We start from the raw sequence: 13,868 nt of genomic DNA, 5'->3' as shown, positions 1-13,868 counted from the left end.
CCCCCCCCCATTCATCAGCCTAGCTGTCAATCACACATGCGGCTCACCACTGGGCCAATCAGAGTAGAGTGCGACTTGGGTTGCTAAGGCAACGCAGTCCAGGGTGCCAATTCCCCCCTCCACCCTTCCTGTGGAACCCAGACAGAGTGGCACTATTTGGAGGGCTTCTGTGGAGAAGCCCGCCAAAATAGTGGAACAAAGGGCTCGACCTTGGTCAGAGTTACAGAGATGGACACAAAGGCCATTTTAGAATAGAGTTCTGGCAAAAAGACCCAACCGGTGATTTAATATTAAATGAATAAACCGGCGGTATCTTTAACATTGCACCAAAAAGTGGTGCGTTTAAAATCAATGGGAAAATCCCATAGAGAATATTCCGGAGGAATATTTTGCGTGGTAACCACTGCCACCAGCCAGAAACTTGACGAGGGGGGAATGGGACAGTGCCCCCTTGAAAACAGACCCAGGGGCAATTGAATTACCCTTTACCAGTATTTCCACAATATGATGGTTTGTACTGGTTCTGTTCACAATTTTGGACTAGTAAAGCCAATGGTGACTTTACATGCCCTGGGAGACAGTAGTCAGTCCCAGGGTATGCAGTCCATGTTTGGGGGTCACTGTGTCACCCCTGTGGTACTGCACTGAGAGCGCTGTGTACCACACATACAGAAAAACAGATGATACCCTATGGAGTAAAAAAGAAACCCCATAGCCCATAAGCACATAAGTCAAGGACATACCTCAAATCATGTCTAAGAGTGGGAGTAAAAGAGTGTCACTCTTAGCAGGAGAAAAAAACAAACCCCAAAAATCCAGCAAAGCTGCTGGGGGACTCACTAGGTTTGGGAAATTAAGCATTATCAGAGAATTCTCCCTAACAGTTATATCAGGCGTTAAGGAGAGTAATATTACCTGTAGTGTGAAAGTGGGAAGAGGGGCCCTTGCGGGATGTGGCTGGATGGCGGGTCATGAATTAGAGGGTGGCTACCTTTGTGCGTGGTTATCACCCAGTCACTATTTCTGCAAGTACGATGTTCGGGAGGTACACTGGGGAACAGGAGGCCTAGGTTGTGGGGGGTGGGGAGTGGGTTACCTTACCCTATAAAAAGGTTGGATACAAAACATTTGGTCATGTTAGTCTAGTAGGTCAAATGCCAACCTGGGCTACCCTACGCGCCCAGGCTAAACGCAGAGTGATAATGATCCTCATAAAGAGGTCCTACAGAGAAGGGGTCCGTCAGGCACCTTTAGGCAAATACTAGCAAAAAAAAAAATTAGGGAGTAAAAATACCCCTAACTAAAAATAGGAAACGGACACTTCGAACCTTGTGCCCCTGCTTTCACCCACACAGCTGAATGGATATGTTTGGACCAGTAGTGCATGTAATACCACAGGAACACACTGCTATTATTACTGCCTGATCAGAAGTAAATAAGTATCTTTTAATGTGCATGAATAACAAGGTGCAAATAAATAAATATTAAAAACCATTCCAGTTAAAACATGTGTACTCCTTTATAAAATACCCCCACTGAGAAATGGACTTCCATTTGTATTGTACTGCCTAAAAAAATAATTTTACTTCCAACTTCAGAAAATAGGCAGTAAAATACTCCCACTTCCAAATCTTTATCTGGAGAATTGGGTGCAGAAAATAGCAGGAAGAACACCCACCCTGTCAAATCAATACCATTGTCACACAAACGGCAATCTCTAGAGTACATAGACGTTTAGGTTACCTTTTTTCATGATGCATTAATTACCTGAAATTGAGGAATATCTGTAATTATGCACAAAGCTCTAGATCCATTGTGCTTTACAATAGCCTAAAGCCAACTGCGAGAAATCTATTGAGCATTAAGCGTTGACCCTTTAATGCATTGGAAAAGGTATGGGAGGATAGGTCCAAGAGACCCCCTCCTCCCCTGCAGTCCCCCTCTTGTGGAGTCCATGGCTCGTCAGGGGCCCCCCCTGCCACTAGGGCCCAGGTGGCGGGTGAACCACTGGCTGACACATTGGTAACGTGCTTTATTAAGCTAGGCCCTGGAAACCATTTTGTGAAACCAGAATGACATGAGCCCCTGTGCGCCGCAGCACGGCCCCCACCCTTGGAGAGTTCCCACTTGTCCCTGTGGCCGCAGCTCCCTGGCAGATCTGCTGAGAGCCCGTTCCCACGAACAGACGGACATGAGCTAGCGCTAGAAACAAACACTAACATTCACCTTCCGCAGTGTATCACTGTCCACAGTATGACCCGGCCAGCAGGGCTGGGGTGGAAAAGAACTGTTAAAATGGTCCCCCAACAAAAGTAGAGACCCTAAATACCAATATGCAAACTGCCTGTGATAAAACTTTTCTCCCTGACCTTTTGATAAAATATGTAAACTCCATGAAGATGGCAGAATGTGTGTTCATGTGGCATTCTGGTTGAAATACCCATATCCCCTTAACAATGCGCAAATGGTAGAAGTGTCCCGGGTTTTATGTTATAGGTTTCTCCAAGAAGAATGTACTCCAAGGCCCTATGCCATAACTGAACTAATGCTAGAGTGCAACGGAAAACAAGTGCAACAGCATTGGGAGCTCATGTAAATTGTGTAATAAAACGCATAGAATGTATTCTAATGTTCAAGCTCACCATGCGTCACTGCCATCAGTCTCATTGGCCAGTTGTTCCTGCGCGCTCCACCAACCTTAATACTACCTCGCTTATCGTGTATGCATAGAGTAACAAAATGTCTTGGTTGTTAAATACTTAACATAGTTATCAATAGCAACATTGGTATAGGTAACACATTTGAAATGGCCATGTAAAGGCACTAACAATGTAGACATGTAAGCTTTTAAGAAAAAACTCAATGAGTATTGTACAGTATGTGAATAATTAATGTCTTTTTGTATAACCTGCAAACACATAAGGAAAATACCATTGTGGGCATATCCAAGGCCACTTCCCCTCCCTCCCCAGTGAAGCCTGCCAAACGAAAGGCAGAGGCCCGGACTGCTCTGCCTCACCTCCCCCAATTCAGCTGGAGCCGCTTCAAGCATTCACGTTCCCCGGCAGCTCACATGGCCACGACCAGCCACCTGAATTATTTACAACCCAACAGTAAACCCTGGCCATAAACGCAGGCCAAAAGGTGCCCTTTCTTAGGCTCCACGACCCACCAGCTCACCCCAGGTTAATGGCCCCTGTAAAATTAGGACACCCAATATTAGAGCAACACTGTAGGAACACATTCATAATGACTTCTAACGAGACATGAAAACTTGGACAGCTCACCCCTTGCCCTGAGACCCAACCTCGTGACCTAAGATACCCGGCCGACAGGATGATGGTAACCATGTATTGATGTATTACCAAAGGACCCCACTCTAGGTGCATTCCTTCTGTGTTGCATTAACCTGTAGAATAACCTATTGTAGGATTTACAGGGAAAGATAATATTGCAGTATTGAATGAATGGGGTGTGCGTGGCCCTTAGGGCAGAAAGCCAAGGAAGACGTTCCATCAATGACAGTGCGCCTGGCACAACAGCACCTCCCGGATGAGCCCAGCTGACCTGCCCACCCCACGTTGGCACCCAGTGACGTCCACCAACCACACGGTAACACATCACAGCTGCACTTATAGTTAGTCGTCGCCACCCAATCCCCACAAACATGTGCCCCCTATAGTGTGTAGGTTCTCATGACGCGTTTTGTAAAATATATATGCCTGTCTTTGCTAGTGTCAGACAGAGCGCTCTCGGAGTTTGCAGAGTCCTTTGCATGCCCTATTTTTGACTTATATAAACTCCCATTGAGCTCACCCGCACTTGGTCTTAGCCTTATTCCTATCTTGGGAGAGTCCATTATTGCCTCTCATTGTGGGGAGGATCGTGCAATCTGGGGACGCTCGCCTTCAATAACCAGGTGGGCTGGTACACCAAAGAATTTAGAAATGTAAAGAAAAAAAAAGACTATTGAAAACATTTAAAAAAAAAAAAAAAAATCAATCAACCCAGAGATCCGCTAGCCATTGCTGGGGCTAGAGCAAAGTATAAAAGAGCAATATACAAAGCAAAAACATCTCAGCAATATATGGCTAGAACTGGAATCAGCAGCCCCTAGTACGAACACAAGTCACGAGGCATGGGGACACAAACAATTGGGCAACTCTGTTGGAGACTTCAGTCAAATGGGTTAATCACTTTGATCTGCTATATATAAGATCCAAGTGATTCCTTGCAACCAAACAGAGAACACTAAAGAAGCCATTAAATTCACGTGTGGAGAAGTCCACTTGCCCTCCACGCAGTCATTAAGCCACAAAGCTCCAGGTGCCAATTTGATTCCTATAGATATTTCTAAAATATAATTCAGCAATATGGATAACTGTCTTTACACAGCTTTTTAACTCAGTTTCCAGGACCACACATTTCCAGCTAGCTGGGGACAAACTATTATTGTACCCTTCTTTAAAATATGTACTTGGACATAGGTCTCCAATACATCTTGGATCCAAGTACAGCATTTGAACAGGTCAACTTTACAAAATTGTGCCAAAGGGTTACCAAACGCACATAGTGGTTTTTCATGAGAATTTGGTTGCTAGAGTATGTATTGATAACCAAAGTAAGATATCTGCAGCTATTAATCTGGGACAAGGAGTGAAGACAGGGCTGTGTTCTAGTGCCCTTGCTTTTTAATTTGTATAACAACTCATTGTTTTGAGAGTTGCAAGAGTTAACCCCAGACGCACTGAAAATAGCTGGAAGAAAAATGTGCTCACTCACATATGCCAACGATGTAGTCCCAATTGCTCTCACCTGAACAGCTTTGTCCAGCCCCGATGATGCGCAATGTTCCGAAATGCATTGACAATTCTATTGGACGCATATCTGATGTGGACTGCCTTTTATGAAGAAATAGGAGCGAATTTGGGGCTTTTTACTAAAGAACGATAATTTGAACACTAAGTGTTGGGGAAATAGTTGCAACTTTCTCTAAAGGGCTTAGCGAAAGTAAATCGTAAGCATTTCTTGGATAGTCATTTCTTCTGACAGACAAAATAATCCTCATCTGTAACTTTCCAATTAAAAGCATTCTCAGAGTTTTGACAAAAATGGCCATACATAAACGCACCATAAAAATAAAAAGACATCATGAAACTACAGTAAAGAAAACACCATACACCGGATGCCCTGGCACAGAGGTCAGTGGGATTAAGAAAAACAAGCATTGGCAAAGCCAGTCTGGGCAGGTATGGGATAGGCATTTGCTAGGCACCGATAGGTACTACATGGCCAGAAGACTGACATAGCGGGAACATTAAAAGGCTACCTGGGCATATAATTGCAGTACCTGACAAATGCCCATCTAATACCTCAAGCTAAAACGGTTGGCTTTGCCTGTGCTGCTTTGTAACAGGATTTCACTGCAAGGTAGAGTTAAATCAAGTGAGTTTTCCCCCCCATTTTATTTATTTTTTACTACAGCAATAGCCACTTACTGCTGAAATGAAGCCATTAACTCTCTACAGACTGATTAGAAATAATGCAGTCAGGCTAAAGCTTGATAGAGCGAGCGCAAACAGATCAAAGGAGAATGTGTTTTGGGCAGGCAGCGGGTGCGACTGGACACTGGCATTCTATGGCACGACAGGAGGCTTCATATTATGCATTACTATCTTTACTCCTGAACCACAGCAGCAAACAAACAAAAGAGTTCAAAGCATAAAATCAGAACACAGTTCCAATACAGTATAAGGGGAACACCCCAGTCCAACATGGAGGGGAAGTCATGCCCTGTGGATGACCAGTGAGCTGAGACCCACCCCCATAAAGGTCCATTACTCAAACACCAACTCCTCTTTCTGCAGCTGTCTTGACTCAAACATCCACTGCAACGGTCCAACTGCGTAGCGCAGAGAAAAAGATCAACGAAACTGGAGGGAATCGCAACTTTTCCGCAACTTGAAACAATGATGAAACTCCTTTAACATAGGACCTCTCACCCGAAAGAATAAGGAACAGAAAAGGGTGGGTGGGATAATACTCGCCTCCTGCCTTTCTTTGCTGCCCATGCCACAGCTAAGTCACACCTTCTAGTTGTTGCCTTAGAAATGCTAGTCAGCGTTAGTTTGTTGCAAGTGTAGCATTACAGTGTGCCGTTTATCCAGCGACGCGGTCGCTTGGCTCCGCGTTCACTTTGGAACGTTGGTTTCCTTACATTGCTATTTCGTTACATTGTGACAGGTTACTTTGTGCGGTGCATTTCCCTTGTTTCTTTCTTTGGGACGTCTGTCTATTGACAGGCTGCTTTGCTGAGCGGACATCGAAGCCTAGCTTCAGACCGGCGACACGCAGGCATTTTCCAGTCAGGAATTAATTTGTTTGCTCCACGCGAGCCCAGCTCAGGCCCGTTGTGCGTTCCAAGTGCTCCCCGTTTCATTTTGTGATGCGCGCGGCCCGTGAGGAAGCTTCGCTTCAGGCCTGCCACGCGTCACAGCTCTGTTTTTTTGTTTATTTCAAAATTATACACTGCTCACTTACAATAGCTGCTAGGCTTCAGGCACGGCCTGAGTGTTACGGCGAGGTTGCTATCCTTGCCTGCTGCTACTTTCTTCACCCTGCTAGGGTGTGCAGCTGGAAAACGAGCCTTTTCGGCTGGTTTCCCCTTCAGTAAGGCAAAGAGAAGTGCCTGTGGTTGTCTCCGTTGATTACTGTTTAACAAAATACATGCATAAATTGTTATTGATGTTTGTTCCTTCACTGCATTTTTATTGGTTGAGTTATCACTTTTCTATGATATTATTGGGGTATGTGCTGTCATGGAGCATAAGGGTTTAGGGGCCCCCTCTTCTGCAGATGCCAGCACTCACGTGCACCCTAAAAAAAAGTGAAAGGTTGGGGGAGTCCAGTGCGCCCTTCTAAAAAAAAGTGAAAGGTTGGGGAGGGGGTGGGAGACCATTTCCATCAAAGCCAGCCGTCTGTGGCTCAGGCAATAGAGGTGTCATTGGATAATCTGCCTGCCTCCACTCTCCGCCCTCTGCAACTCATCCAGAACAGAACTGCGAGACTTGTCCTTGGCCTCAAGCCCAGGGACCGTATCTCTCCAGGACTGAAATCTCTACACTGGCTCCCAGTGGCTGCGAGGATAAAGTTCAAAACCCTCTGCATTGTCCACAAGGCCTTCTGTTGCCTTGGTCCTAAATACCTTCAACTCTCTCTTCCCAAATATCTTCCTTCCCGAGCCCTTCGCTCATCCGCCTCCAATTCCCTCAGGGTTAGCCGCTTCTCGAAGCAACGAGCTGGGGGTAAATCTCTCTCCGCGGCAGGGGCCTCCCTCTGGAACAGCCTTCCTGCCTCCCTGAAACTTGAGGAGAACCATCTCCGGTTCCGGAAGCACCTCAAAACCTTCCTCTTTGCTTCTGCTTTCTCTCTCCCTCTCCCCTGCTGAACAGCTAATTAATTCTTCACTGAAACTGCACTTATCCTGCAACTGGACCACTCAAGACGGCCTCGGTCCTGGGCCCAGCCACTCTCCTCTTGCACTGATGCCCTGGAACCCCTTTGCACTGCGGGACTGTCTCTGTATCCCTACAGCCCCCCCCCCTTCCCCAGCACTTGCTCTGCACTTACCTCGCACTTGCCACCAGCTGGCCCTATTTATTTATTTATTTATTACTTTACGCCACTTACCTTGTACTGCACTTCCCCCCCTCCCCTTCCCCTTGCACTTTTTCCCCCTCCCCCACCCCTGCACTTGCGCGATCTGAATGACACCTGGCCTAGTAGGATCGTTGTCTGTCTCCCCTTGTCCCTCCCCTCTCTGCCTCATCGCGCCTTGAAACACCTGTGTATAGGCGTGTTACAAATACCATATCATATCATATCATACAGCCTTATCAGACCTTAATTGTACCCTGGCCTCCGCTTTTGATAGACTTATTAATAGAATTGCCAATGTTCACCCTTCCCAGGAGGCGGGCCCCTCCACTAATGAGCAAGCCCCTAGGAAATGTACTAGTAAGACCAAGCATATTCAAGGACACCTCAGTCCATCCCCTGTCCAGTACCAGATTTCGTTCCTGGGGAGGGGTCAGAAGAATCCCAGCAGCCCCTCTCTGCTACCCTTTGGCAACTTCCTGCTTCTCCTCCTACAATGCCAATTTCTTCCTCGGATAGCTCAGAGGACCTCTGATTCGCCTCCAAAGAGGCTCAAGAGGAAGGTAGCCCCTGTCCCTCCAGAGAAAGGGCCTGTTCTGGACGTTTATGGGGTTGAGTTTTTCGATCCTGCCCTCATCCAGAACACCAGGTCTGCCGAGTGGCATCTTTCAGAGGAGGTTTCCTCTTTTTTGAAATATTGGGTCAGGCGTCCCTTGCCCAAAGAGGACAGAAATAAATGACGCTTGGAATGCCTTAGGCCGGTGGTTCCCAACAATGTGGCCCTCAGGCCTGAAATTGACCAGTCCATGGCCTCTTTTCTATCCCAAAAAGGGAAAGACCTCAAGAAAGGGGTGGATAAGGCTTGGCGCAATTACCAAGATAAGGTATTGGACGTGCTTGGGCTGGTAATGCCAATTTTTGAGTTGGCTGAGGAGGCAGCGACCTCTAACACTCCTATGGACGGTCACATCCTGAGAGGGTGGATTCAACGGTTTGCCTGCTAGGCAACGCAAATTCTTCCATCTCTAAGGAGAGGCGTAAATCCCTGCTCATGAAGTTGGATCCTAAGCTGGCTGAAATGTCAGAGAGAATGGGGGGGCCCTTGGGTCCAGGGCAATTTGTTTGGAGATCGTTTTTTAAGGATCTCTCAGTTTATGTGCACACGTTCACGGCTTTGGACAAAGCTCAAGCTAATATCAAGAAGGTATTTGCTTCTAAGGTTTTCGATAGGGCCGGAAGAGGCAGAGCACGCTCCTCTGGCCGTTATTCCCAGGGCTCTTGCTGTCTCCGCCAATATGCGGGAACAATTCCTCCTCTGCTTGGGGAGAGACTACCCAGTTTTACCCTCAGAGAAAATCAAACTGGAGAGGACGCGCCGGCAGAGGCGGTGGTAGATCGAGAGGAGCATCAGGTAATGTCTTATGTGTTAAGCATTTCTTCCCACAGAAATTTAGGGAGCAGGCCGGCCAGGTTTCTTCCGCAGTGGGAGGCACTCACCTTGGACCCTTGGGTGTTGCAGACTGTAAAGGGGTTTCAAATAGAGTTTTATTCCCCCCCTTGCCAGTTCCCCTTTCTCCTTCCCTTGGTGTTCGATGAGGGCAAACACAATCTGATAGATGTGGAGGTCAGGGACCTCATTTCCAAGGAAGTGGTAGTCTCAGCCTCCTACATAGCCTCTCATTTTCTGAGCAGTATTTTTCTGGTTCCGAAGCCCAGGGAGGGCTTTCATCCAGTCATAAACCTGAAGGCCCTCAACTCTTTTGTAGTATACCACCACTTCAAAATGGAGGGGATCCATCTGCTCAGCGATACTCTTCTTCCAGCGGACTGGATAGTCAAATTGGACCTCAAGGACGCGTACCTAGTGGTCCCCATTTTCCCTCCCCACCAAGAGTTTCTTCAGTTCCAGTGGGGGAAATCGGGTTCAGCAGTTTGCTACCCTTCCGTTTGGCCTGTCATCAGCCCCTTGGTATTTCACCAAATTAATTAAACTAGTGATAGCTCTCCTCAGATCCCAGGGGATTCGGACCATAATATACCTGGATGATATTTTAGCCCAGAACTCTCAGACTCTTCGCTCTCATCTGGAGTGTACAGTGTCCCTCCTCCAGAGGTTAGGTTTTGTCATAAATGTCAAGAAGTCCATATTGAGGCCTATGCAATGTTTCCAGTTTCTGGGCTTCAATATAAATTCAAAGCTCTGCATCCTCCTTCTCCCAGAAAGCAGGCTCTCCAAAATAAGGAAGGACATTTATTTGCCAGCTTCTTCGGAAGGGGAGGGTCTCCCTCAGACAGTTGGCCAGGGTAGTGGGGATGTAGTCAGCTTCCATTCAGGCTATTTTTCCAGCCCCCCTCCATTACAGAGCGTTGCAACGTCTCAAGGTCAAGCATCTTCCCAGGAGTCTGTCTTACTCACAGTTAGTAGCGTCGTCCCCCTGAGGCCAGGTTAGAACTCATTTAGTGGCTCCGGCACATGGATGCCTGGAACGGCAGAGCAATTTTTGATCCCTCTCAGGATGTCATTCTGGAATCCGATGCCAGCAGAGAAAGAACTGCATATCAACTGTCTGGAGTTGTTGGCAGGATCGTTTGTGGTCAAGAGCCTGCTCAAAGATCTGGGGAATTGCTGTGTCTTCCTCCACACGGACAATGTCTCGGCGGTGCGATACATCAATCACCTGGAGGGCACTAGGTCCAAGGCCCTCAAGGGAATTTTGGCATTTTCGCCTGGGTCAGGATATTGTGTTGAAAACGGAGTATCATTCGGGGGTCAGCAACAAGGTTGCAGATTGGAACTCCAGGCATCTGCAGGACAGAAGCGAATGGATGTTGGACAGGGAGCTTTTTGCCAAGATATCGTCTCTCTGGGGTCCAATCGCAGTGTATCTGTTTGCCTCGAGGCTAAACTGTCATGTTTCCGGGCTTTACATCTGGAGGCTGGATCCCTGTGCTCTAGCTATCGACGCTTTCCTCCAGGATTGGTCGGGCCCTCTGGCATATGCCTTCCCTCCCTTTACCATGATAGCCAGGGTGCGAGTTCAGGTACGCAGGCAGGCGGCAACTCTGGTGTTGGTAGCACCCTTTTGGCCTGCCCAGGTGTGGTTCCCAGCCCTCTCGGAGTTGGCGGTGGACATCCCTCGTCTCTCTCCTCTCTATCCCCAGCTGCTGTCAGATCTGGCGGGTCTCCCTCACAAGCTTGTCCTTCAGGGGTACCTCTCCCTTATGGCTTGGAAGATTTCATATCTTCCTGGTGCTTCCAAGGACTTTCCCAGGACTCTGTCAGTCATCAGGGACTCCTGGGCGGCCTCTACTAAGTTGGGATACTCTTCAGCATGGAACCGCTGGGTTGGCTGGTGTGTGGCTAGACACCTCAATCCCGTTTCTGCCCCTGCAGTAGAGAAAGTTCATTTTCTGGTGGAGTTATTCAAAGAAGGTAAAGCTTACAGAACTATAAATGGGTTCAGATCTGCTATTTCTGCAGGCCATCTTTTGGTTAAGGGGGAGCCTATGGGTAGAAATTGTCTGGTACATAGAGCCCTAAAATCCATTTGCATCAAGGTCCCACCGAAAGCAAGGTATTCAGTTCTCTGGGATGTTAATATGGTATTGGATCTCTTCCGAGCCTGGCCTCATAATGAAAACCTGTCTTTGCAGCAGCTATTTTCCAAACTGGCAATGTTATGTCTGGTGTCCATTAAGAGGGAGTCCGATATCAGAGCGTTGGATGTGGACAGTAAGATGTTCACCCCTCAAGGGGTCACCTTCTTTATTTCAGGAAGAACTAAATGTTTGATTTCCTCAATATCTTATCCAACCTTTCCAGAAGATTGTAAGCCATGTGTCATTAAATGTTTGAAAAGTTTTGAGATGAAGACAGAGGGTCGTAGGCCTCCGAATACCCCTCAGCTGCTGATTTCCTACAGTAAGCCCCATAAGCCGGTATCCCCTTCCACTTTGGCCAGATAGATTAAGTGGGTCATGCGGGAGGCAGGTGTTGGCACGTCCTCCTTTGGTCGGTTTCTAAAGCCGCTTTCCTTGGGGGTAGTGTGAAACAAATTCTGAAAGCAGCTTGGTCAAAGGAGTCAACTTTCAAAACTTTTTATCATAAGCGTATTGTTCATGTTGCTGTAATGCAAGGGCTTTGAACTTGCATAATATGAAGCCTCCTGTCGTGCCACAGAATGGCTAATCCCCCGTACAAACGTGAGAGGGGGTTTTGATTCCATTAAAGACAGGAGGTGAGAATTATCCGACTCACCCTTTTCTGTTCCTTATTCTTTCAGCTGAGAGGTCCTATGGTAAAGGAGTTTCGTCATTGTTTCAAGTTGCAGAAAAGTTGCAATCCCTCCAGTTTCGTTGGATCCTTTTCTCCGTGCTACGCAGTTGGACCATTGCAGTGGATGTCTGAGGCAAGACAGCTGCAGAAAAAGTGGTTGGAGTTTGAGTAATGGACCTTTATGGGGGTGGGTCTCAGCTCATTGGTCCTCCATAGGGTGTATGACCTGCCCTCCACGTTGGACTAGGTTGTTCCCCTCATACTGTATTGGAACTGTGTTCTGATTTTATGGTTTGAACTTTTTTGTTAAAAAAGTTTTTCTTTGCTGCTGTGGTTCAGGAGTAAAGATTGTAATGCTTAATACTCGCCTAAACCCCCCTATCACGTTAGTGTTGGGGGATAGCCATTGTCATGACCATGGACAGTAAATGGGTGGGTAAATAACCAAACACTCACAAGCTGTGTGGCCCTCCTCAAGCGTCATATCTGCCTTTACTCTAATGCAATCCTTTCAGCTTATATGTAGCACTAAAGTGCCAAACTACGAGCCCAAACTAAATAATGGTAGGACGGGATCCAGGCCCTCTTCACATAATGGGATAACGAGTGAGGCAGGTGGGGTAATGATCCCACCCTTGTCACAAATAAGGCTGGGAGGCAGGGTCTGCGAATTTACAGTCTACAAATCGACCACGCTCCTGTAAACACACGTACCTTGTACTTGGTCGCAGCCTCCTCTACGGGGATGACCCTGTGAGACCGGTGCTCCTGGGAGCGGTCACACACCACACAGATGAGCTGCATGTCGTCCTCACAGAACAGCTGCAGCCGCCCCATGTGCTTCTCGCACAGGTTTCCTTGCTTCAGGACGGGCAGGCGAACCTTCAGCAAGTTCACAATGTTCCCCAGCTGCCTGTTAGGCCGGTAGCGGGCCCTGCCGTCCTCAAAATCCGGGGCCCAGCACCGAGGACACTTGATCCACCCCTCATACGTTGCATCCTTTACCCGACACTGAACGAGGCAGTCCTGGCAGAAGCTGTGCCCGCAACCAAGGATCCACGGGTCCTTGTAATAATCCATGCAAATCGAACAAGTAAGTTCCGCCTCGAGATTGTGCGACGCTGCCGCCGCCATGATGCAAGACGTCAAACTGCAGGTGCTTTCCTTTCCCGCTAATGAAGGCCAGCTGGGAGGGGCTCTGCCTCTACCTCCTGGTGCAATCTCTGCTGAAGGGTTTATGTGGAGAAGGAGCCACTTCTCAATAGAATATTAAGTTACTTTACTTTCAGAAGGCTTCAACGATACTATAACAATATATATATTTTTTTAAAGTACATAAAAGTGCAGTAGGGGTAAGGGCCCAATATGGCATGTGACAGGTGCCAGTGGCACGTTCCACTGCATGTCACTATTACCAGAGACATGTGTCACTGGCAGGGGTCATATGCCATGCCAACAAATGTCATAATTGAGAAAAAAAAAATCATATGTGCATGTCACTACTAGCCAAACAATGTTATAACTGCGAACAATCGGCTTAACGTGAACATGAAAATCCCTTACAGGGACTAGATCTGATGAACTCCTAGACACGTGCCTATTGCCTTAACCTCTACGCCACGGAGTTGCTTCTTTGAAAGAACTATCAGCTTAAACTCACTTCCTATGTGCATTGGTCACGTCCTAGTTTATAATACTAAATTTAAGGAACAGTTTTGACTGTATGAAGTGTGATAAATACAGCACAACTACATTTTACTGATAACATCACTTATATTGTAGAGTCTACGCAGATTCTGGAAAGGTTTTCATTTACAAATGTTGCAAAGTCTTCAGATTGAGGGTAAACAGCACTTGCATATGATACATTCAGTCTTGCCCAATGAAAGTTTTCAGAAGCTCTGCAAGGTAATGTAATATAATTTTTCTTTTGTAT

General features: G+C 47.1%; 1 protein-coding gene across 2 annotated transcripts in view; it reads right to left on the bottom strand.

Annotated features, from left to right (window-relative positions):
- LOC138521765 (E3 ubiquitin-protein ligase TRIM39-like) overlaps positions 1–13,058 on the bottom strand; it is an 840,082-nt gene extending 827,024 nt beyond the window's left edge. For both annotated transcript variants that reach the window (XM_069634831.1, XM_069634832.1), the window contains exon 1: positions 12,647–13,058. In XM_069634831.1, coding sequence (XP_069490932.1) covers positions 12,647–13,012 — 366 coding nt within the window. In that variant the 5' untranslated portion in view covers positions 13,013–13,058. The remainder of the gene's footprint in view (positions 1–12,646) is intronic.
- Between the last annotated feature and the right edge of the window lie 810 nt (positions 13,059–13,868).

Source organism: Ambystoma mexicanum, chromosome 13, assembly GCF_040938575.1.
Source record: "Ambystoma mexicanum isolate Mex_15411 chromosome 13, UKY_AmexF1_1, whole genome shotgun sequence".
Taxonomy (NCBI): Eukaryota; Metazoa; Chordata; class Amphibia; order Caudata; family Ambystomatidae; genus Ambystoma; species Ambystoma mexicanum.
Note: the sequence above shows the minus strand (reverse complement) of the source record. Positions and strands in the feature narration are given on the sequence as shown.